The sequence below is a fragment of the Mytilus edulis genome, chromosome 3 (assembly GCF_963676685.1).
Source record: "Mytilus edulis chromosome 3, xbMytEdul2.2, whole genome shotgun sequence".
In the NCBI taxonomy this organism is placed as follows: domain Eukaryota; kingdom Metazoa; phylum Mollusca; class Bivalvia; order Mytilida; family Mytilidae; genus Mytilus; species Mytilus edulis.
Genome location: NC_092346.1, coordinates 57142176 through 57166353, shown reverse-complemented (window position 1 = coordinate 57166353; position 24178 = coordinate 57142176). Strand labels below are relative to the sequence as shown.

General features: G+C 29.6%; 1 protein-coding gene across 5 annotated transcripts in view; it reads right to left on the bottom strand.

Annotated features, from left to right (window-relative positions):
- The window catches only part of LOC139516919 (homeobox protein prospero-like), a 30264-nt gene that overhangs the window by 5142 nt on the left and 944 nt on the right, over positions 1 to 24178 (bottom strand). The window contains exons 1-4 of one of the 5 annotated variants that reach the window (XM_071307359.1): positions 23939 to 24018; positions 19092 to 20900; positions 9440 to 9595; positions 3434 to 3578 (exon numbers count right to left, since the gene is read on the bottom strand). In XM_071307359.1, coding sequence (XP_071163460.1) covers positions 3434 to 3578; positions 9440 to 9595; positions 19092 to 20782 — 1992 coding nt within the window. In that variant the 5' untranslated portion in view covers positions 20783 to 20900; positions 23939 to 24018. Of the gene's footprint in view, positions 1 to 3433; positions 3579 to 9439; positions 9596 to 19091; positions 20901 to 23084; positions 23104 to 23237; positions 23367 to 23397; positions 23517 to 23938; positions 24019 to 24178 lie in introns of those variants that run through there. The other 4 variants (XM_071307361.1, XM_071307363.1, XM_071307362.1 and 1 more) reach the window with 4 other exon arrangements.

Genomic DNA, 24178 nt, shown 5'->3' with positions numbered 1-24178 from the left:
AAGAATAAGATTTTTTAACCTCTCTTAATAGGAAACAAGAGATAATCATCTTCAGACGCTTCAGAAAGCACAAATAAATTACACTCAATCCTTTTCATGGCTTTAACGACTTTTTCTTGTAACATGCAGAATTTACTTCTTTCAGGTTATTATAAGAGAAGGACAGTCAGAATGGGAGATGATAGAACTATTATTGAAAGTCACAAAAGAAGTCAATACTCTCCGACTTTAGAAAGGCAAGAAGCAACTTTTAAGTATGATACAACAGGTTCTAGATATGTTCATTTCATGTCAATTTCATGGGCCAACAGCTGATTATGGGAAGAGATTAAACCTTAATGTGGGTATATAGAAATGCAAGACCGAAATTAAATGTAATATAACCAAAGATGTAATCTTCATAATTATATGGGATGAATTCAGTATGGTTTCCAATATAAAGAATTGTATAGAGTTATTTAACATGGCACGTTGCACCTTAGCTATAACAATTTAAAAAGGGACGGTTTTAAAATGTCATTAATTTTAAAGAAGTGTGGCGAGTTTAAATGCATCAGTGCACATGTATAGATTTAATCATAATATGAATGTCTCTTGAAAAGTACAGTAGCATCTTTTCTTACCAGTTTAATTCCCTATTAAAAAGGCATTGAAATTATCTGATCATAAAAAGCATTTTTTATTTTGTTTGGTTATAGCAACAATTTTGTACCACTAAACAAGATCATATTTAAGAAGGAACAAAGAAGAAAATGGCAAAAAATTCAAATGCGGAAAGAAAGAAAAATGTCACACATGAATTTATTTGAAAGCATTTAATCGTTACTGTGGATTATAATTTTTTTTTTTAAATGATGAAAAAAAATGCTATCCAGATGTACAATATTTAGGTTTTAATTTCTCTCTGAATAAATATAAATCCGAATTGTTGCATAACTTAAATGAAAATAGGAGATGTTAAATTGACAGTATTGTTTGATTTATACTCTATGCTTTTATACCATTAAAACTTCTACTTTAAATAATTTTAATGTTGTTTTTTTTTACCAGCACCAGTCATGTACCTCATGAGCTTACCTAAGGGAATATGAAACAGAAATGCTGACAATATACCAAAGGTCCAATTATTTTAAAGATCAGTGCAAGTTTTATATTTATACTGATTAAAGACACATTTGTTCATAATACATTTTATTACTTAAAGGTTCCCAATGCATATATTGCAAACTTAATATCGTTTTTTTCTTCAAAAGATGAATATAGACATTGTACAAATTATTTTTGTAGGTTATTTAGTCATTTGTAATTTACAATGGAATTATCAATTAAATATACACTTGTTGGAAATCTTTAATATCAATATGAAAACTTATTGTCCTGAGTAGAACATTGTTAATATATCTTTTAGATGATACAAAAGACATATGTTACATATAAGGGTAAATCTGATATGCCGAAATCAATGGAGAACTAAAGGAAAGCAACTTATAATCTTTAAATAATTGGTCATGTTACACATAATTTAAAACTGTATTGTATTGATGGAGTTTTGTGAAGAAGATCGTACTATTATTATACATAGATTGGACTTATTCTATGTATCGACTTCTTAAAATTTGTAAAGGACCAAACTATCATCTTTAATATTATCAGCATATTAATCTGCACAGGTGTGCAGCGCTGTTTTTATCTTAATACATGAATTCAAATTATTGCATTATATTTCAGATTCAGAAAATGCAGTTCATCTGAACTAAGTTTTTTTTTTTTTTTTAAGTCAAGTCTTCAGGGACCTCAATTATGCATTGCAAAAGTTATGGTCAAGTATCCTTCAATCCAATAAAATGTTATTGTTTGATTAAAATAAGTTTGTTATATTTTAACTTTTGATGATTTTTTTTTGGGTGAATTGTTGGGTTGCTATTGCATTGATGTAAAAACCACAGCTCATTTTTAAAAACAAAATAGGCAATCTTAAAATTCTCTCTGGTCCAAGTATCATTACTCATGGTGACTAACAAACCTTTTATAATAATTTAAACAATTTAAAAAAAAATATAAATGACTTCTTCAATAAGTAAATATCTAACAAAAAACTAATTTTCTTTAAATTTTCAAAGTCAAGGTTTGATTAATAATTCTATATCACAAATAAAAAGAAAAAATTTAACAAAAAGCCCTCCTGAAATATCAAAGATCTATTAGCACTGAATGATAATAAGGTTTGCAACCTGGCAACAATGGTGATTAGAGGAACTGATGATTTAAGTGTCAGGAGTTCCAAGTTTATGACTCTCTTGGAACATTACTAAGTGCTGCTAGTTTTTACAGATATGATTGTTCTATCTGAATCCTTTGTGATAATAACATGTATAGGAATGCTCTATGGTATCGTAGTCTTCTCCGAAACGATAACTGTGTCGAGGAATCGAGAAAAGTAGTATGCACTTTTCTATCCTACTGACTTGTCACCGAGGACAGATAAAAAAGATTGACCAACTTCATAAAAATGTGATTACACATCAACTTTCTTTTGAATTAAAAGATTTATGGTTACATATCACAACACGAAAATCTTTTTGTGCCCATTGTCTGAGAAATATCACATTTTCTCATCTAGAGTAACACCATTGTAGTCGATCATCACAGACCCTTAGGGAACTAGAAACGAGGAAAATTAATGTATCGTCAAAGAAGATGCACCCTATACAATCATCACAAATATTCTGCCGCATTTCCTCTTTCAAGTAGATTGAAAAGTAATTCCCGAAAGAACATAGATAGCGATATTAATAAACTTGAAGTAAACATACATTAGTTAATTGTATGTCTTGGCAATAATTCAGATATTGAAAAGAGTCCCATGAACAATATGAAATGTCTTCATTCGACTTTACCGACTCCAAAAGTAGGTGTCGAGGGAGTTTCCGATATCAATTATGAATGAGACATTTTATGCCATTTGAAAGAATGGCTATGCAAAGAGAACTAGAAAAAATTAATAAGAACCAAGTGAAAATACAAATTAATTGAGTTAGAATACATGGAACTCATAAACAATAAATTATAACATGGCAGCCATTATGAGACAGATGACAGAAAAAGCAAATAATGGTTTACTTTATTACTGCAACCGTGTATTGTGAAAGTCCATATAAACAAGTGATAAATATCCTTTTACTACAAAAACAAGCTTTAAAACAGCTTCATGCTATGGGTATGACAGCAATTATCTAATTAATTATACATAAGGAAGTGTATATGTTACATTTATTCTTCATTTCACTTATCATGCAAGGCAAATAATCTGAATTTCTTAATGGTTGGAAATAGCAATACTCAAATGGCTACCTTGATGCATTATTAGAGTCCTCCACATGGAAAAAATCTTCAAATTTTACATCATTTTATTTTGTTTTTAAAAAGTACACACCTCTATCTGGTTATTTCTGTTGTAATGCAAATTCAGGATTCTGTATAATTCAGCATCTGTGGACACAACAAGGTCTTCTGCATGTTTGACACCTTCAGCAATGGCTTGTCTGGCATACTTTTCCATCTGGATATAGTAAAACTCTCTGAAAAAGAAAACGTAAAATTTTGCATTGAGTATATCAAATTTTAATAAGCAACATCTCTCAGCTTTTAAAGGTACTTGTAAAATCAAATGATAGCATACTACCATTTTATATCTTACATAACTTGAACCATAATGTTTCTTGAGGTAAAGCAGAGACATATATACATATTGGGCAAAGGCAATGTAAAGACCACAGCCATTGAACAAAAGGTTTAAGCGTTGAATATACATATTTTATTTTATACATATATTTGCTAAGTTTATTTTGCTATTGGTGCCATAATGAATGGCAGCTCATCTATGTAAAGTCTTGCTTAATTAGCTTCTTCAATAAATAAAAGCTATAGAGTAAGTTTAATATGTATGAATAAATAATGTCCTTATTGAATGCTTAAGTTGTGACAAAAGCATGTCCTGATGAAGCTAAAAGTCTTTGACAAGGAAACAATGAAACATTTTTTCTATCAAGGATCAGAAAACATTTAATAACAGAAAATTGTGGTGAAAAGATAAGCCCCAACGATCAAGTAAAAGCTCTTAACAACCAGGATTTAGTTAAGTATTTGTTCTTTAATTACCAATATTCTGTTCTATGTTGGAAAGGAACTGACAAATACCCGACTTATTTCTGAATCAATACCCTCAAAGATATCACAGGTTAATTAAGATTTTTACCAGGTATAAAGTCAATCTTGGAGAAGATTAATTTCTCTTTCTATACTGATCCAACTAATTTTCTATGAAAAGGAATGGAGACATAATCCCTGTGTCATTATCTGAACATTGTTACAACAAAATCATATTGACAAAAAGACTTAATATTATATTTCTGCTACAAGATATCAGTTTCAATCTTTGCCAATTTAATGTAAGAACTCACAAGAAATGTCAATATTTACTAATGGGATAAGAATTCATGGATTTGATTTGAAACATACCTTATTGCAATAGAAAACAATTGCAATTATGTTGATATATTACTTATAATGAACAATGAGCCATATGTTCAAAGTTTTTCCAAATTTTCACTTTCGTTGACCAAGTAGTATTTGTTTTTAACGGGTTATTTAAAACAAAATAAATAAGCTCTTTTAGTAAAGATTGAAAGATAGTATATATATATCTTTATTTCCTCCAAAAATGTGCTCTTAGAACTTGATTTATTTCATTTATAATAATCAGGTTAAACTATCTTCTTTCCTAGATTCTAAATTCACTAGGGAATTGAATTCAATTTATAAGCCTTGACTAATAATTTTTAAATCAAAGTCTTTCTTAGAAATAATCTCCTATCAGAATGCAGGCATCAAATCAATATAAACAAACTTAGTTCTAACCTTAAATGGGAAGATCCTATTCAATATAAATTGTCATGATTTATTATTTTATCACCACATAATTAGATGGCACGAAGATTTTACATCCTCTTGGGCGGGGAATGGGGAAATAGAACTATCTATTAAGATCGATGGAGAAAAGAAAGCATTTAAACACCTCTTTCAATCTCTCAATAATCTAATAACAGAGTACAAATGGGGATTGCTGTTCGTGTAAAGCCGTCACAAAGTCTGACAGAAGACAGGAACATAGCGACATCAGCCCACATTATCTTTCAATAAAGATTTCTATAGCGATTAGTGAATGTCAAGCAATATGTAATTTTCTTGTTCATCAGTGGTTTTCTTAAATAACAGCTTCTTGACAATGGATAATGTATCAGATAAACGCCCAGTAATCAGAGCTATTCTCATTAGCACTTTATTAAGTACTTTGTCTTTATTTTATTCTATACCCAATAAATTGCTACCATTAAAGCAAATTATATTCGAATTGAGAATATTATCTTAATAAGAATAGAAATTTTACCATAAATGTCAAATGATTGAAAACACTTTAGACAAATATATAAATGATTATAGAAATTTCAAAAAAAGATGGAGATTTATTTTTTTTAATGGAAGATTACTGATACTTGTACTTTAGTAGAGTATATTATTCAACTTTATTTTAGAATCATGAGTTATTTTAATTTCATTAAAGGGAGGTAATTCCATTTAGGTAATAACTGCAATTATAGATCTTCATTATTAAATCCATGTCAACCTTGCAAACCAGTAATTAATTCTTCCTACAAGTCAGATGTTAAAATTATTTTCTCATGTAAAAGACTGACACAAAAAATAGTGTTCAGAATACTTCTTTTATCCTGTGATTCTATGTTTAGTTCCTGGTGTCAATTTTAACATGTACTTTGTTGGAACAAAGAAAAGATATTTATATCTTAGATGGAATCAATTCTGTGCTATGCACCTGTTTCAATGAAATCAATCTGATACAGTAATTAATATTATCATTAGAAAGATGTGTTAATGTTTCCGAAAATTCGGGAATCCAAAAAATAGTTTTCTTCATTCCTTTTTTTAATTCCACAAATCTTTCTATGACATTTACATTGAATGACTAACTAGCATTTAATTTGATACTCTTCACATAATTAGAAAATTAAGACATTATGTAATAAAAAAAAGAACAAAATATATTAATAATGGTGGAATATAGAAATATGACAGAAGCCTAGATTTCGAAGGCAGATCTTGATGATTAGACCTTATAAAAATTGGTGTTTGTCAGTTTATGAGAAATTTTATGACGACTATCTTCTTAATGACATCAATTTACAAGCGACACACATAAATTACAAAATTGCCTGTGATGATAGGTCTGATTATCAATAAATTGTGCATAAAATTTCCTTTGCAATTTTCATCCTTCAAACTCTGTTAATTTCTTGTGAGAACGACCAATTTTCTCCTTTTGGTACGACTATAATGATCTAATTTCTAAGTATTGCAGCCTTTTGTGAGTGACAATAATCATCATTTTTTCTCCAAGGTTTCAGAAAGTGACAGCCAAATGGTGATGGCAAAACTAAACCATTCTGTAATTGCTGATAAGATATTAAATAGAGAAAAGTAATATCCATACAGATGGCCTTTTAAGCTTATTTTAAATGTCATATTAGGGAAGTATTTACTCAATGAAGACAAAGAGAAAATCTTTCGTGTCCAATTCCCACATTCAACAGTCACAGGGTTTACTTTTATTCCTGTTCGGTGTGATATTTCCTGACAGAATCACAGATTTTCAAATATGTCCCTGTGAGAATTCTTATTAATCAGAACAAATGCAACAAAAAATTCTCTGCTAAAGATGGGAAAATGTCAAAATTGAATGCTAAAAAAAAATTAATGGTACAATACTATCATGTTTTTAGATCAAACCGCAACAATTTTGATATTTCTTTTTACCTTACTTTGAATGTCACCATAGTTTTCAATAAGCCAGATGTGTTTATTGTCTTTATTTATCATTTCTGGCTATTTACCTATCCTCTCCTTGTCATTATGTCATTTACAACATATTTCACTGCATAAACTGGAAACAATGTAAACTTGTGTCAGAAGAAAACTTTATTTATATAATAAACAATGAATTTTTCACCAGATTGGGGTCAAACAGTGTCTCATATGTTAACCTTTCATAAAACTAGACCAGTCAAGCCACGTCTGTGAAATTCTTGTGGAAAGATGTAAATACTTTATAATGTTTAATTTTTCACAACTGTCCAGGCCTTTGCAGTTTTTTCCCTGTTCAAATAAGACATTTAATTGAAGAAGAAATACTCAGTTTAATATTAGAGGTCCCAAGGGACAAGATTTCTACATTGTATCTGAAACTTATTTTATGAAGTTTAAGATTTACAAAACCACATTTCAATGATTGATATTTTTAAACCTTAAATTCTAGGTTAATCTGTAACATTTAAGATGTTAGATAAAAGTATTTTTGAATTTCCATTAAGCAACAGTACACCACTATGAAATAATTTAGGTTTTCTGCCAACTTTCATATGCGCCAGTTTCTTCTATCTTCCTTTAAATATCTTTCTTAAAAATTATTTACTTCCGTCCTTTTTTCAATCAGGAAATGATAAATTGAGATGCTTTATTTTCCCAGTTTAAGAAATCAAGATAGTGATCTTACTAAACTTATTAAATATCATGCCAAAGTTATTTTCTAGGAAATAATGTTGATTTTAGTGGTTTCAAACATCTTTTGTGGGTGGTTTATGATTTTGTGAAAATAAAGAGTGAATACTTATGAAATCGGAAAAGTGTTTCTTCCTTGAGAGGTCTTGCAGAGTTGAATCACTTGAGAAAGGAAGTACCTCTCAAATAGATTAAAATGTTACTTATAAACACTTATTAAACAAAAAGAAATAGATATTGATGTGTACTTCTGACATATTGTTGATTTTGCAATTTTTTTTAACAATACATTTATAAAATTGACACAAAGGGTTATATTAATGTCATATCTACTACTTTCATTGTAAATTTATGAATTATAATGCTTAAATTAAATGTTGAAATGTGCTTCTGGTGCATCTGGTGCTATAAAATTGGTCTTGTTATATTTTTTAATCCTTGATTTATAATTCTACTTTTCTTGAAAGTCTCCTATGCATAACCACTTATAATTAAGTGGGAACTAAATTTCAATTTTTTTAATACTAATTGTTGCAGTGGTATAAAATATTCAAAAGGAAAAGGTTATTGTTACAAATTTTTAAATATATGGAGCTCTACTATTAAAGAAATTAACAGACTCTTTCATCTTGACAGTTGATCTTTTCCCTTTATTTTTTGACTGCAATAACTTACTTCATGGTTTAATGGATTTCTGATCACTTCTATAGAAAAGCATATCATGTTGATGAGAAATCCCAAGACAGACATAAGATTGTCATAAAATGATTAAACCCCTTCACCAAGGCACCTAATTCTAAAAATGAATTGTTAAAATTAATCATCAAATGGCTTAGAAATGGCCATTTTCTTTTCCTTTTTTTCAGCAAATTCTATATAAACTGCTAGTTCACAACAGGAACAGTATGAAAAGCTATTATGAAATAAAGAAATGTATTGCCTAATGTTCTAGCTATTGTATCTTGGAATACATAATTCAATAATGAAATTTAAAAATTTGTTTGAAGTGAATATTTCAAAGACAATAAAGTGAAAATATTGATGAGAATGCAGCTAGAAACATAAATGAACAAATATCATTAAGGAAGAACGGGTGTTCCCTTAACACCTATCAATTCTTATCAATTTTGTCACAATTAATAGTTTCTTGAAATATATTTGCCAAAAAATATCCTTTTCTAAGAGTACAAAATCAACAGATCCATGGCAGCTTGGAACTTATTAGAATTGGAAAATTGACATAGAAATGACTAAACTATTTGTAATGACCAAGACTACAGAATAAAATGGCATATAAAATATAAATAGTTAGTAAATATTTTAGTATGATAAAAGACTTCTAAAAAATTAGAGGTACACAAACAAAAGCATTTTGACAATGCATTTTGCTATGATATATGATTTTTTCTCACTTTTTTTTGGGTGAAAAACAAAATATAAATTAATGTCTGTATAATCTTGTATGGACCTCTTACAATGGTCGAAGGCCAAAAAAAATAGTAAGATATTCTTGCATGTATTTAATGCCAATTTGGTATGATACTGCAGTGTCTTTCAGGTCCAGCCATAGGAGCTTTAGTCCATTTTTTTAGTTAAACAGTGAAAATAAAATAGACTGTTTTACCACAGATACCAAAGAATCTCAGCTTGGCATCTTCCCTCACTTAATGAAGTTACCTAAGACTTATGGAAAGCAGGTAAGTGGCTATTTTCACAAGTACTGATAGTAAGTTACAAAAGTAGTACAAATGTGTACCACTCATGTTCTGTTTTCTAAACGTTATAAATAATCAAATGTAAAAAAACTTACCTAAAGTTGCTAAACCATTTAACAAGCTGTGCTGTATTATTCTTGTTGAACTTGACATCAGGGAAATACACCTTCAGTATGGCTGAGCTTGGGTATCTTACATAGAAAAACATCAGCTTGGCTTTCCGTAGATGCATTGGTGTTAATGTAGAGGTGTAAGTAAAGTTAAGGATAAATATTCATATGAATAAGACATTTTCGGTTGAATCTTTTTATGAAAAACATTTTACATTTCATGATAGTATACATATAAAAATAAAACAGTACAACAAAATGCACCAATCACCACCACTTGACTTCTCAATTTAATTTTTGAGTTTGTTTCAAAGAAAGACAAACCACAACAAACAACTAATAGTCTAGATAGTTTGACTTGGTATTAAGGCACAAAATACGGTGGCGTTTAATTCGCACTAGATTTGCGTGGGAAATCCAGGAAACTTTGATAATTATCAGTTATAACTTGTTCTGAAGTTCAAATTCTGACATTCAGGCCCAGCATTTCAAGGAAATTTCTTAATCATGCAACTCCTGGTACGCCAAACAAAAAGATATGAGTATTAACAATTTCCCTCTACAGAAAAATAGCGTAGGTAGATTTGTTTTTATTTTTATTTTTTTTAACCTTGACCCTAAAATTTGTAATTGTACACTGCAGAAGGTGCCAATTTTCCTTTAAAGTAAGTAAGTCTTCAATGGTGATAAAGCAATGGAGGTAGAAGTTGGTGATCGGTGACAACTCAATCCTTATATCTGGTTAAGTCGAACAGATAAAGGACAGCAAACCTGCTTTAATGTAATGTATTATATTTGTGAAAATAAATAACTATTGATGTGTTTCGTTCAAAAAGGAAGGCAAAAGGAAAAGACAGGAAAAACTTCTAATTATTTTTTTACATCTGAAACTTAATTGAAATGTAATCTTGATTAAATTTAAGTATTTACTTCATGGTACTTGATTGTACTGGTATGAAGTGTTCAAATATCTTTATAGATAACATGCCATGTGTACGAAATAAATATGATAAAAACAAACAAATACCAAATTCTTGGCTTAAAATCAAATTTTTCTTTATTTCAGATAAAGGTTCAATAATTAAACCAAACTTGTATAATGTCTATTTTAAAACACTTCAAATCTTTTCAAAGTCCAAAATACATGCATCATACACCTAAAAGTTAAACAAATCATTTTAACTCAGAATGTAAGATTTCTGAAAAAAATCCATCTATTGAACAAATTGTATTTCAAACTCAAATTTTCAAATCATTGATCATTCTTTAGTCCATTATAGAATTAAATAACATTAAAACATCTAGATATCATTTTCTTAACTATAGTAGATATTTATGACATGCCCACTTATTGTGAAATGGGAACTCAGAAATGCAAATAAACCAATTTGGGGAATGCATAATTTCCATAAATGGTATTCCAACAATCTTAAAATTGACTTATTACAATTAAGTCAACTCCTAAATGCTTAATTACTTGATTGTTACAGTAATGACTGCATACATAAAAGTGCAAAGTACTTGTAGTTGTTTTTGTCAATAACCAGAGGATTAAGAAAAGTGCATAGTACTTATTTAGGTTTGGTCAATAACATGAGGATAAAGATTCCTGTCCACCCTGGGTAGGTGTAATAGTTTATAATATGATAATCTTAAGTCAAGGTACAGTATTACACAAAAGATGTGTATTCAGAAAGGCCATAAGGGCATTATGTCAAACTTAGGATAGGAGAGAGATAACCAACATTTTACACACCAAAACAAACAAACAAACACATACAAGAGCACAAGACTAGTGTAGTTGAAAAAATAATACTAACATTCACACCATGGTAAATATTGTTAAAAAATCTGTATCATCTCACCATAAAAAGATATTCCGTTTGAGGGGACCAGAAATCTATTGATGCTGATCTTCTACCAAGCTATCCAGCCTAACTTTGCTATTCTTTATTGTTTATTTTCTTGATGAATTTACTATATTTATTCATCATAGCAAAATTACAAGTTTAATGATATAAATATCATTTTTTTATAAGGACATTGTAATGGTACAAATTTTGGTAAAAAAAAAATGACATGAATGATGAAGTTCCAAGTAGTTTTGTTATATTAAAATTCTATAAAGAATGTAAAAAAAAACGTATTATCCAGTTGTTTCTTATAAATCCTTATAAGATCTTAACATGTACTTTAGAAACACTTGTAACCATTTGTGTACCAAGATGTAATATTTACATATGGCAGTGTTATGTTATTTCAATTTTTTCTTGCCACTCAGAAGGACCAAAATCCCAGAAATTTAACTCAGCCTCTTTAAAGAAAACTCTTTAATAAATGGAGAGAAAAAAATGATGAAGATTAGTGCATTAAAGCTATTCTGATATGCCTGTCTGGAAATATCAGATGAATGTCTTTTGTAAAATTGGAATCCCAATTATAACATTACCATCAGTAATTTAAGGTGATATAAATCATTTTAAGTGAAACAGAAAATTGTTTCTAAGAACAAAACAGGTATTGATAATGCCTTTGAGAAGACTAAACATAATCTGTAGACTTTGATCTTGGCAAGGAAACCATTCAGATAGAAACATTCTGAAAACTTAAGGAAATTACAGCATATTTAATAAATTGATTCCCAGACCAATCTACCTTATTTTCACATAAAGTCATTTCCTTGTCATAAAAATATAATTTCTAGAATTTAAAGGTTGTTATCATTTCCTTTGTTTAGTGTGATAAAGTTGCAATTGACTATAGTCTTGTTTCATTCTAGATCCTGTTGATATTCTTCAAAGATTTAAGACCAAGCCAGACATAGTTCTTTAAGGCATTCTTCAGATCTGAATTTTATGGCAAGTCTCAATTTTTCTGCATACAAATATCCGAAAAGAAATAATAGAACAATTACCGGTATGCCATTATTAAAATAAAATAGTAACAATAACAGTTGCAATTTCAAACATGTATGGTAATCATCGAAAAGTATTTGGTTTACATTAAAAAAATTCAGAACATTGATTTACAATTTATACAAATGTACTAAGTGGATTATTTGTGTCCAGTGGCAAATATTACATACATATTCAGGCATTTATTTGGACTTAGCAAACCAATGTTGGCTTTTACAACTGAAAGCTGCATGCTTAAGGGGTGAGCAACAAGTACAAATTTTAAAGGCTTTGTGTTTAAACTTACAGAGGATTCAATCTACACTCGATAGTGCTTATTAAATTCTATACCATATATATATGATAATGTTATATATTTCTTAAGACCCAAATATCAATAGACTCATCTTATCGGGCAAAAAAATGTGTAAGTGACTTTACCCTATTAAACTGAATGTATAGCAAGGGCATTGTTACCCATTGTAATAGATCCAACAAAAAGAAATTGGTGTCAATGTTGTTTACACAGTATATTTTAGTCATGCGATATTAATGTCTGACTGAATTTCTCTATGTACCAGTTATATGGTCATACAGATTTTTTTTATTAAATTTATTATATGGTAACTACCCCACAAACATGACATATTTTTTTACCATACGAAATTGACCATAAAAAACATTTCACGAGAACATTTATTTAATTTACTCTTTTTATTTTCAGCGTAAAAGACAGAGAAAAACATGTCTTATTTGCTTTATGTCCAATAAAAGTCGAAACCAATCGTATCCAACTGATATCTTAAAGAATACGTCTGTCTTGTCTTTATCTCCACCTCAAAGCTAATTCCATTTGGGACTCATCCAATTCTGGTATCGCTTCATCAGCTTTTAAGAGCCAATAAGTTTTCATTTGTAAAAGTACCGCATAACAAGCCACATTCAATTTGTATCCAGCCTTTCTTCACAAAGATATCTAATTTTCTTAATAGCATCAGTGTCCTTATGAAGTGAAGACTCTCAACAAATAGTAAGATAATAGTTTTTCAATACACTTGTGTTTTGGTATCCTTTTGTGTTAAGAAACTCAATTAGGCGGCCGTCTACAAACACATGTTTCCCTGGGGAGGCCTCTGATTTCCTCAGTCATCTTTTAATGTTGTGTTTTCCACTTTACTAATGCACATTTACTACATCTTTAATTAATATTTAATAAAAGTGGATACAACTTTATACAAATTAGTGATCAATTTTATTCTAAACAAGATGAAATCAACACTAGCCATCCATTTCTGGATGAAAAGAAGTTGGTTTATTGTTAAGTGACTAAGAAAGAAAAAAGCCAATTTCATTAAAGTTATTGAGTAGCATTGGGATCTGAGGAAAACAAATTTGTTTCATCTAAGCTTGTTGCTTTTGTAGGGGGAAATTATTTCTAATCAAGTTTGAAGATCCAGCTAATTGATTGACTAAAGAAATACATTTTTTTAAATTCTTTTCTTTTTCTGTCAATTAGATTGATAAGCACTGGGAATAAAAAACAATAAATGTTCTGTTAATTTTTTGCCTTAGTCATATCATTCATCTTCAGTTATATTTTATAAAGTTCAAACAAAAAAAATAGATGAGGACTTGCCAAATGAAAACTTTCAAAATATTTGTTATAGCACAGTACTTTATGGCTGGCTCCTTTCTAGACATTATGCAATAGGCTGCCAAACAATAGTTTTCTTTATTTTCCCATTAACTTTTCTAAAGGATGTGAGAAAAGATTAAAATTATTTCCTTAAATAATCAGGGGAGGTAATCTTAACTTGAAAATAAAAGAAATTATTTCTAGGAAAACATCTTTTGAGTATAAATATAAAATTATCAAAATAATTCAACGTTTATCAAAAGATTGCAATTTGTTTATCGAAATACTGTCAAAGATTGAAAATTTGACAAATGAGTAGTAGACCACATGTTACAAAGTTTTAATTTATTCCTTGGAAGCAGGCAATATATAAGAGAAAATAAAATGGTATATATTTCATTTTGATTAAGTTGCTGTAATTACTTCTGCCACGAATATATTACTTGAGCAACAGGTGTAATGCCTTTAGGCCAAGAAATATGGTAAAATATCATAAAACTAGATACTGATGAATACCATGTAATATCGGAACATTGGTCGTTAATGACAAAGGATGCGACATGTTTTTGTCACAAGGAAAAAATCATGATAAAATGAAGAACTGTCAATCTATTACTTTAAAATCCATCCTAGAATTATTAAATTTCACCAAAACAAAAAAGGTTAAGTTGAAAATTCATATTAACTAATAATCCCAATATGGACAGGCGTTATAAATGTAATAAATTTTCTTGGTAAATGACATCCATTTTTTTCCATGATACAGACATCGGAGACAAATTTAGTAACTCAATATCTCAATAAACCTTGCCACATATTGCAAGTCCCATCAAATTGAAAATTCTTCGAAATTTAATATTTATTTTGTAACAATATATTTTTTCAACAATAAGGTAATTTGAAGTCTTGAGACAAAGTATTGACATTTTCTATCATTTATCATTTCCTTTGTATATTTACATCAAGTCCTGTGTTTATTTTTTGCAACAGTTTGTCAGATAAGTTCATTGACTTTTTCTTCAAGATAACGAGACAGACGGAGATGGGTTTCTAAAGTCAAAATTTTAAATTTCTACAACTAATTCAAATTATTAGTCATTGTTACAACATAACATAACTTCAGATATTATAAATTTGCTTTTATTTCACAGGTAATGGTGAATTATCATTTAAAAATTTCAACAAAAAAACACATTTACTATAGGTCTCTGTACAAAATATGTCAAATCCATGAAATCAACAATTTTGCTAAATTCTAGAAAAATAGTGTTTAAAAAATTAGTTAAACTATAAAAGTATGCCTTTTCAAATGCTCTACTAGTATATATTTAGGCTAAACGACAATAGTGAAAAAAAAATGTATTCTTGTAAGTTGATTATCTCCCTTAGAGCAAATTTTGAAATAGAAATGATTTGTTTGGGTTTTAATGCCATTTTAAGCATCTGTAGATATAGAATGTTGCCCGGTTGTTATTGTCCTAGAAGCCAGAGTACCTGGAAGGATCCATAGGCCTATATATGGTAAGAAAACTAGCAATTTGAATGTCAATAATGATTGGGTAGTTGAAAAAAAAAAACACTTGCTACAAGTGTGTGGGTTCAAACTCACAACTTGAGTGTTCAAAGGTTTGTTATCACTAAAGATGAACTTTTTCTACCATTTGTAAACAGAAGCCACAAAAAGACAAGGTAAATAGAAAAAGAGGTACTGGTACAAAACAAAATAGTTATTTATCTTTGACATTCTATTCTAAAGATAAAAGCTGTTGAAGGAAAAGCATGCATGTTTGTGAGTTTGATTAACTTGAACTAATTCTACATCAGATGATTGAGTAGGTCTTGGCACCTGGAAAACACAACATGTCAGTATGGAAATGTCAACATCTAGATTTGGAACATTGACAGTGTGAGAAAGTTTCTATTTGGAATTTTCTTATTGAACTTTTGTCAACCTATCTATTGTTTAAAGTGATGTGACACATTGTGAACTAAGACAGTTTCTACTATCAAGGTTGGAATGATTCACTGCTGATGTACACCTGCAAATACCATGTGCAAGATGTGATGTTTTCAAAACTACAAATCATATCTATTCTGTCAACAGAGGTCCTGCAACACTCTGTGAAATGAAGTACATTACAAATTCCTACATTTAGTTTTATTTACATTTCAAGTGACAGAGATACAAACTTACTTTTTTAGAAAACAAAAGGAACAGAAATCAGTAGATTATAAGATAAAGAGATTTGGTTGCTTCATTATAATAAACTATTGTCTTTACTTTCAAACTAAACAATTGTTGGTGCTGTGACAAAAATAGCATAGCTTAACTGCTGTCTTCACGATATTAAATCCCTTCCTTAAAAGGTTGGAAAAAAGCTCAAAACATGGTTTGGACACAATATAACAACATACTGCTCTCTAAATTCATTTTGTCCTTTAAGTATATTGTGGTTTTTTATTGAAATATTCAGTAACTCTGTTCTAAGTCTTGTAAATGAAAGACTGTTGTCTCATTGGCAATCATACCATTCTTCTTATTTTCATTTTGCTTAACAAATGATATATTCAACAATTTGGTTCCCTTCCTTAAAATTATATATAAAAGCTGGAGCAATTAAATTCTATAGAATGCACTACTACAACATGTTCATTCTTAGTATAGAAAAGGAATGTTAAGTATAGATGTAAAATTCATTATTAAAACTAAATGTCAGAACAGAATAATTATCAAAATTTCTATATTTCCAATGTCTAACAAGTGAACTCCCATGTGACATAAAAGGAGAGAAAGATGCTTCTCGGTACTTAGTTGGTAATTTGAATAAATTACAATTTAGAGAAAAACATACGAAGACCAGCCTTAATCTTACTTTTTAAAGTTTGAAGAAAAAACAAAATTTATGCTTGAAAGGAGACTAACACCATCAAAAGTATGGTAATTCAAGATTAAAGTATGTCCATTAAGGAATATTTCATATCTTAATGGCACTGCAACTTGATCTCCGAAACGCCCTCTTCACTCTCTAAAGGAAAATGAGTTTTATTAATTATTTATAAAGTGTGATCATCATCGCTGCTTAAGTTGTTGGTTGTGTTTATAAATGCTTGGATGATATTTGATTCAAAGTAACAACAATAAGAAGTCTCACGAGCTTTGTGATCATTACTGGACATATTCCCCATTACTAACTGTTAAAAGATCACTTAACACTCAAAGACGATTAACTTACACATGACTACCTGACCAGAAACTTCCCTAACTTTTCAATAAAAGAAGATCAATGTCGCTTGCCTTAAAACCCTTGACAATTACAGTCTTCAAAATTTTCTTAGGAACGGACTTGATATCTTTTAATAATTCATAACTTAGGCACCAAGAATTCATTGTTAATTCATACTCCAATTACATTACCATCTTTTCGTTGCTCGGTTTGAGTTTAAATTAAGATAACTTCACCTCAAGAGGCTGTCTTTAGAATTTGTGAATTTCTTAAAATGTACATTCTTGAAAGTTGCAAATTTCAATTAGTTTGTTCATTCAGGTGAAGACTGTTTACTGTTAAGATCATCTTTCAGCATTTATGGAAGATTAAATTCTGCCTCAATTTCAATAAAACCCATTAAAGGTCTCTTTTGTCATCAACAGAATAAAAGACTTTCATGCTGTGTCTAAAAATGGACAGTTATCAAACTAAATTATAAAATGAATTACAAACTGTCCAGGTAAAAAAAAGGCTGAAAGTAAATAGAACGAAGTGGTATTTCTGCTATGTTTTCATATTTAATTTACATTAAACACAGCTACAATGCTTCGTGAATAGTTTTGAAAAATCCTGATTTGTTCGCTATGAAATTTAAGGCCAAAACAATTCAATTACTTTATGCCAGAGGAAGATTAAACAACTGCTATTATAATTCATAAGCTTAATTCTAAAATTCAAAACCTTGGAATCATCTGATAAGTGGATTGAACTCTATTTTTCTGTATCTTAATGCCATTTTCTTGTAACTATTATCCAAAGAATGACCAAATAACGTATTGATGGTAAACCATGATTATCTGGAGGAAATTCACCAGAAAATCTCAAAGATCTTGACAATTAATTATAACAAAATGAGAAAATACACCCACTCTTACACTGATATTGCATAAAAGGATAAAATAAGCAGAGCTCACTTTACTTCAAGAGTCTGATATGCAATTATTCAGGTGACTAAAAGATGATATCAGAACATCTTTTCATTAAATAGACGATCAATGTTTGCTACCTTTGGCGTGCAGTTACCAAAGATAAGTGTTATTCAAATGGCAATAAAAGGATGCTATTTCTGCAATTAAGGTTGTCAGCTAAAGCTGTCATTAATTTTCCTTAAAGCTTTCTAACATTTGCATAAATTTACATTACTAATGGAAAATAAGCTGCTTAATTAACAAATGAAAGAAAGTAATAATTCACAAATGAAGTGCTGAAACTTACATGATACAGATTGAAAATGTTTTTGTAGTTTCATTAACAAAGTTTTTTGACACTATCTAAAGTTTAATTAGTCCGAACATTTTTATTTTTAAACGTAAAAGATGTGATAGGGTCAATTTTGCAATAATTAAAAATTTTCATTTTTTTCTATTGACAATTTACTATAACACATAACTGGTATTTAGCTGTAATTAATCTCACAATTTCCTTAGTTGTTCAAATTTTTAGCAAAAAACTGAAATAAATTATGAATTTACCAAAGTCTACAAGTTTTCTCTGAATTTAGTTGGGTTTTTAAATCCATGATATCATTATAATACATGTATAAGTGTGTCCTTATTTGATTTCCCTATTTATCTTTATTTTGGAAATAATAATTTGTTATTTCAACTGGTGAAACTTTTCATATACATGTGTGTGGCTGAATAGATCTTCATTAAACCAAAAAACATTGTAAAGCAATGCAAAAGGGTTTTACTGCAAAGATTTGAAATCCTTTATATATAAATGGTATCACTTACAAAAGAGATAATAAAATAATACATCCATGCAAAAAACAAAAATGGCTTACTTTGCTAACTGGAAACGTTCTTCATTTTAATTTTCATTTCTTAAAAAAGGATATGACATGCATGTGATGACCATCAAAGCTGTCGGAACCTTCAAACATCTTGTAGCTGTCTGATGGTGAACTGACAGAACAACTTGGTGATGGGTGGTCAGCATGAAGAGGTGAGTGGTTGCTTGAGCGTGGATCACCGAACTGATGCTCTCCTCGATAAAACCCTAATATGTCAGATGGATTCTGTAAACTTGGATTAGGAATCGCCACACTTGTTGGAAGATGATGTGGAATTAGTCCAGGAAAATGGTGTCTCTGTTCTGACTGCTCCATATGTAAATGAGCAAAAGACATTGGATCTTGTCCCAATAATGCTCTAGCAGTTTTTGGTGAAATTCTGGTGTCTGTAACTTTTGTACGTTTCTTCTTTGGTGTATTCACAACTAATGGCAATGGTTCTGTTTGTTCTGATTCAGATAGTGGAGCACAAGAGTAGATAGATGGAGGATGCAGTAAATGAGATTGCGGAAAATAAGAAAATGGTAGATGAAATGGTAATGATGGATGTAGATGTGGAGGTCTATTAAAATCTGGAGTTAGGCCTCTTGGTGGCTCAAAGGCACTAGCTTTTTCTAAAATTCTGGCCATTTGACCAATGTGATCATGCATTGGTTCACGCATGGGTGATGATCTGAAAGGTGGTGGTTGTGGCATCATAAGTTTAGGTTTTTCTTCTTTGACTCTCTCTGGTATTTCTCTTACTGGTATTGGACTGGGTACTGGTTCTGGTTTAGACTTTGGTTTCTCATTTTCTACCCTCTTTGGTTTATCTTTTAACAATTCACAAACTACACTTTCCACAGCATTAGAAACAGCATCAGTTATTTTTGTCTTTAAAGAGTTTGTAAGATTAGAAACATCCAATTGCTGAAGTGGTTCACTAATTACTGGCCTAGCTTGTTGGTTATTTGGTTCTTCACATAGTCTATTTATTTTTTCTTTGATGTGGTTTGTTCTATTCATCTGCAAAGGTTCATTTTCAAACATTTTGTGATTAAACAATGGTTTATCTAAATTCATTCTGAATTGGAATGGACTTTCATTTTCTTCTTCGCCATTGACTTGTTCATCATCATACTGTATTTCCAGGTACCGTTTCTGGACAAGTTGCAACTGTTGCTGAAGTTGAAGTAATTGATCTTGCAATGCTAACTTTTCTAGTTTTCTGTATTTGTTGCCTGAATGATCAAGAAATTTAGAATCATGTTGTTGTGGTTGGTATTGTTTTCTTTTTGGTCTCCGCACTTCTTGTGAATGATTATCACCTTGATCCCCTGGGCTAGGAGGGGACTGTCTTATATGTGATAAAATGTTTTCAACACGTGCACGCTTTGCTTCTTTATTTTCATCACCGTCGACAGAGTTCCTGTCATTATTTTTCATATCATACATAGACTCGCTGCCCTCCATTTCATCCATTAATTGATTTTGATCGCTGCCATAGTCACTGCCATCTAATGACAGTTCATCAGAAGAATGTTCCGATTCCTGTTCATGGTTGTCTCCCCTGTATGTGGTAGCCATTGCTTTCATTGTCATTTTTTCTAAATCTGATGTCTGACAAGAATCTTCTTGAATATTTCCACAAATTTCCTTTATACTGTTATTATTACTATTTTCTTGCATTTGTTTTTCTCGGTTTTGTAGAATATCTCTCAATATTTGTGCAGAATCATTTATGTCTTCGGTTTTCATCTTATTTATGGACCAAAGTTTTTAATCAGAAAATGTTTTTGTAAAAATTAAGAAAATGCACACATCCTCAAATGGTTGATTTCATCCAACTGCTTACTTGGCTCAGTATACTGTGAACCTACAAGAAGTTAAAAAGTTATACACTCTAATGTTAAAATAGTCTTTCTTTACTCTCTGTTCAAATATTTAAAAGAGTATAAATGAATTATCTAAGCCTTCATTATTTTGGTTTTAATAACTCATTTTGAAACAGCATTTTGATGACCAATCAAGTCAAAACACCATTTCCAAAATACTACTAATGTACAAAAACTGCTAAACAAGAATTAAATACATGTTATCTTATTTTTTAGTTTATATCAAATTTCTCTTACCAAGTAATTATCAAAAATGTGTTTTAAATTCATCTTTTAAAAAGATTCTTAAATAATAAAATTAAGAAAAAAAATTATACTAAATGTCTCTGTTTTGTAATAATAGAAACAAAAGTTATATATCAAAAAACTAATTCATAAAATTTAGATAATAAATTGGAATAAAATTGTCTATATAGACCATAAGAAGTACCAAAAGAGGACTATAAAACACTTACAGTAAATAAAATATTATTTACTTTATAAATATCAATGTGCAGCAAAAAATTCTGTTTATTTCATAAAATAACCAGAAATTCTGCAAAGAAAGATTGCTATTAACTTTCGATTTCCGTTCGCCATAAATATTGTAAAATAAATACATTTAGAGCTAAGGGATAACCACAGGCTTGTTGAGGATGGTGGTTCTTGGCTCTAACATTTTTAGCATCACTCTTGGATTTCCATCAAAGCCACCCACATGTTATAGCATTGCAAAGGGTATTTTAGAAATGTTTTTCAACAATTTTATTTAGGATCATCTTTGAAAATTTATCTGTGATGATCCCGGAGATCAAGAAAATTAAATATATATCCAGTTTCCAATTTTGATTAGCTTTAGAATCTGGACTTTATGTAGAATAAAGTAGTCTAAATTTGAAATCTTAATTTCTCTCAGTGTTTCAACAAATGCACAAACATAAATTTGTTTTTTAAATTAATGAACCACATTTAGAACATATTTCAAATAATCAGAGACATAATATATTGACTGTAAATATACTATTCCCAGTCATAATTATACAATTTGGTTTTTTATATCAGCTGTTTGCTTTATGATAGTTATTGAAAATATCTCAAACATGCCAGAAATTGTTAGAAGTTTCAAATACTGTTTAATTCTAATATTAAGTTGTAGATGTTAAACTGTGTATTATATGAAATTCATCCTATTGTGAAGAGAGAAAGGTGATCATTGTGACAGTTGCATGCATTTAAAATCAATATTTATCCATATTTTATTTCCTTCAATAAAGGTAAATAACAATCATTCATTTAGCCATATATATTAAAAAATACATAATCAAAATTAAAAAAAAAAAAACCTTCACATAATAACTTAAAAACTAAGATTTTTAACAAGTTCTTTTTTTCTTTCAATTGTAGATGTTTTTCTTTGGGGAAATTTTGTCAATAATATTTTGTCCCAAAAAAAAAGCCAAGCTTATAAAAACTATATTATCATTTTTCATGAAGGATGCCGCCAATTTCATAAATGGTTGAAAATTAAGTTTGCATATATTTGAAATAATCATTGATTTAAAAAAAAAACTTAATTCAAGGGAAACGACTCTTTCAGAATAGAAAAATCAGGAAAAATTGTCAATTGTTAATTAATTAAATTGTTAATTGTTAATTAAATCTAGTCACATCAACTTAGAAATGAATATCAACTGACCAACATCTTTTATGTATTTACACTATTTTTTCCCCATTAGAAAGGAATGAGCTAAAATTTGCTGTATTGTAAATGATGTGATGTTTGCAGAAAAATAATTAATAGGGTTTTGCTAAGCTTGAACCAAAAAGGGTATTTGAATTATCAAGAATGTTCATCAAGATTTAGATTTAGAAACAGGACAGATAGCATTAATATTGTATTATATGTCTCTGATATTTATATTGTCTACAGTGACAAAATGATTAAAAATCATAGCTATAATTTTGTCAACACTTTTACTGATATTACAATAAAACTTCTTGTAGGCATTTAATTTTATATAGGGTTTCAAGTTTCAAGTGACCAACATCACTAAATGACCACATCAACCAAGGTGTTTATGCTATAGTTTTTAATTGTGATCAATTATCATGCTTGACTTGCCAGAATATTGAGCATATTGAATGTGTGGAGTTTATGGGAGATGAAGACAAGCTTTCAGACTTACGAAGGGTTATTTTGTAACCTGAGGAATAATGTTACACTATAAAACTGATAAAAATAATAAACTGTAATGAAAAGCTGGTCACCTGTCGCGGACATCCTTGGTCAGTTTAATACAAAAGGTACAAGTGACCACGCGACATCGAAATTACGTTACCTGGTTATTTGACAATGGCGCGTGCGACAGGTGAGAGAGGCCTGACGGTGATTTGTTTAATAACAACGGCGTAAAAGATGTCATCTTTTATGGTGTTTAAATATAACCCTCTTATCACAATTTACATATGCTACTGGAAATAATTAGTCCATCGGTTTACCTGGAAAATATTCAATGGCCAATAAGGGACAAGACGGCGTATTGCCTGTAGGTTATTATCTCGCACCGTTCTGCCATAGTACACGGCACGCGACATTCGTCGGCCTTCTTGTGTAATGTGACAAATGAACCACATAATACTATGGCTGTCCCATAATTATTCGGCCTTTAAATCTTTAAGTGTAATTTCTTAAGTCTATTTAACTTAGTTAAATATGATTTCAGTTAATGGGACAATTTATCAAAAGTCGATTATAATTGATTATTTGATAATGGCTTCAACAGCTTTTAAAAAATCAAATAAATCATCTAATTCAACTTCACCCAATGATTTCAATACCAAGTACAACTAAAGTCACGTTTAAAATTATATTCAATTGTATTATATTTTTATTAATTTTAAAATTTAAATCTATTTCGTTTATCTGTTTTTTATTCCTTAAACGTTATTTTGTTATTTTTTTGCACCTGAAATTGTTCACAAGTTTTAAGCCAAATTTCAATTTATTTTATGTCGTTTATGGATAAAATAAATAGTTTACCTGCTTTGAAAGAAACCTCTCCATCCTTCAAATACAATTTTATTTTCAATTTACTTAAGAGATAAAAAGATTGGTCAAAGTTCTGAGGTCCTGATAAATCTTATTACATCAGTAGTTAAAATTGATCAGATTGTTTATCAACATTTAGGATAGTGAAAACTATATTATTGTACCTTGCACTTTTTTTTATAGAAAATTTGCCAAGATCTGAGATCATCTTTGGTTGCAGCCTATTAATAA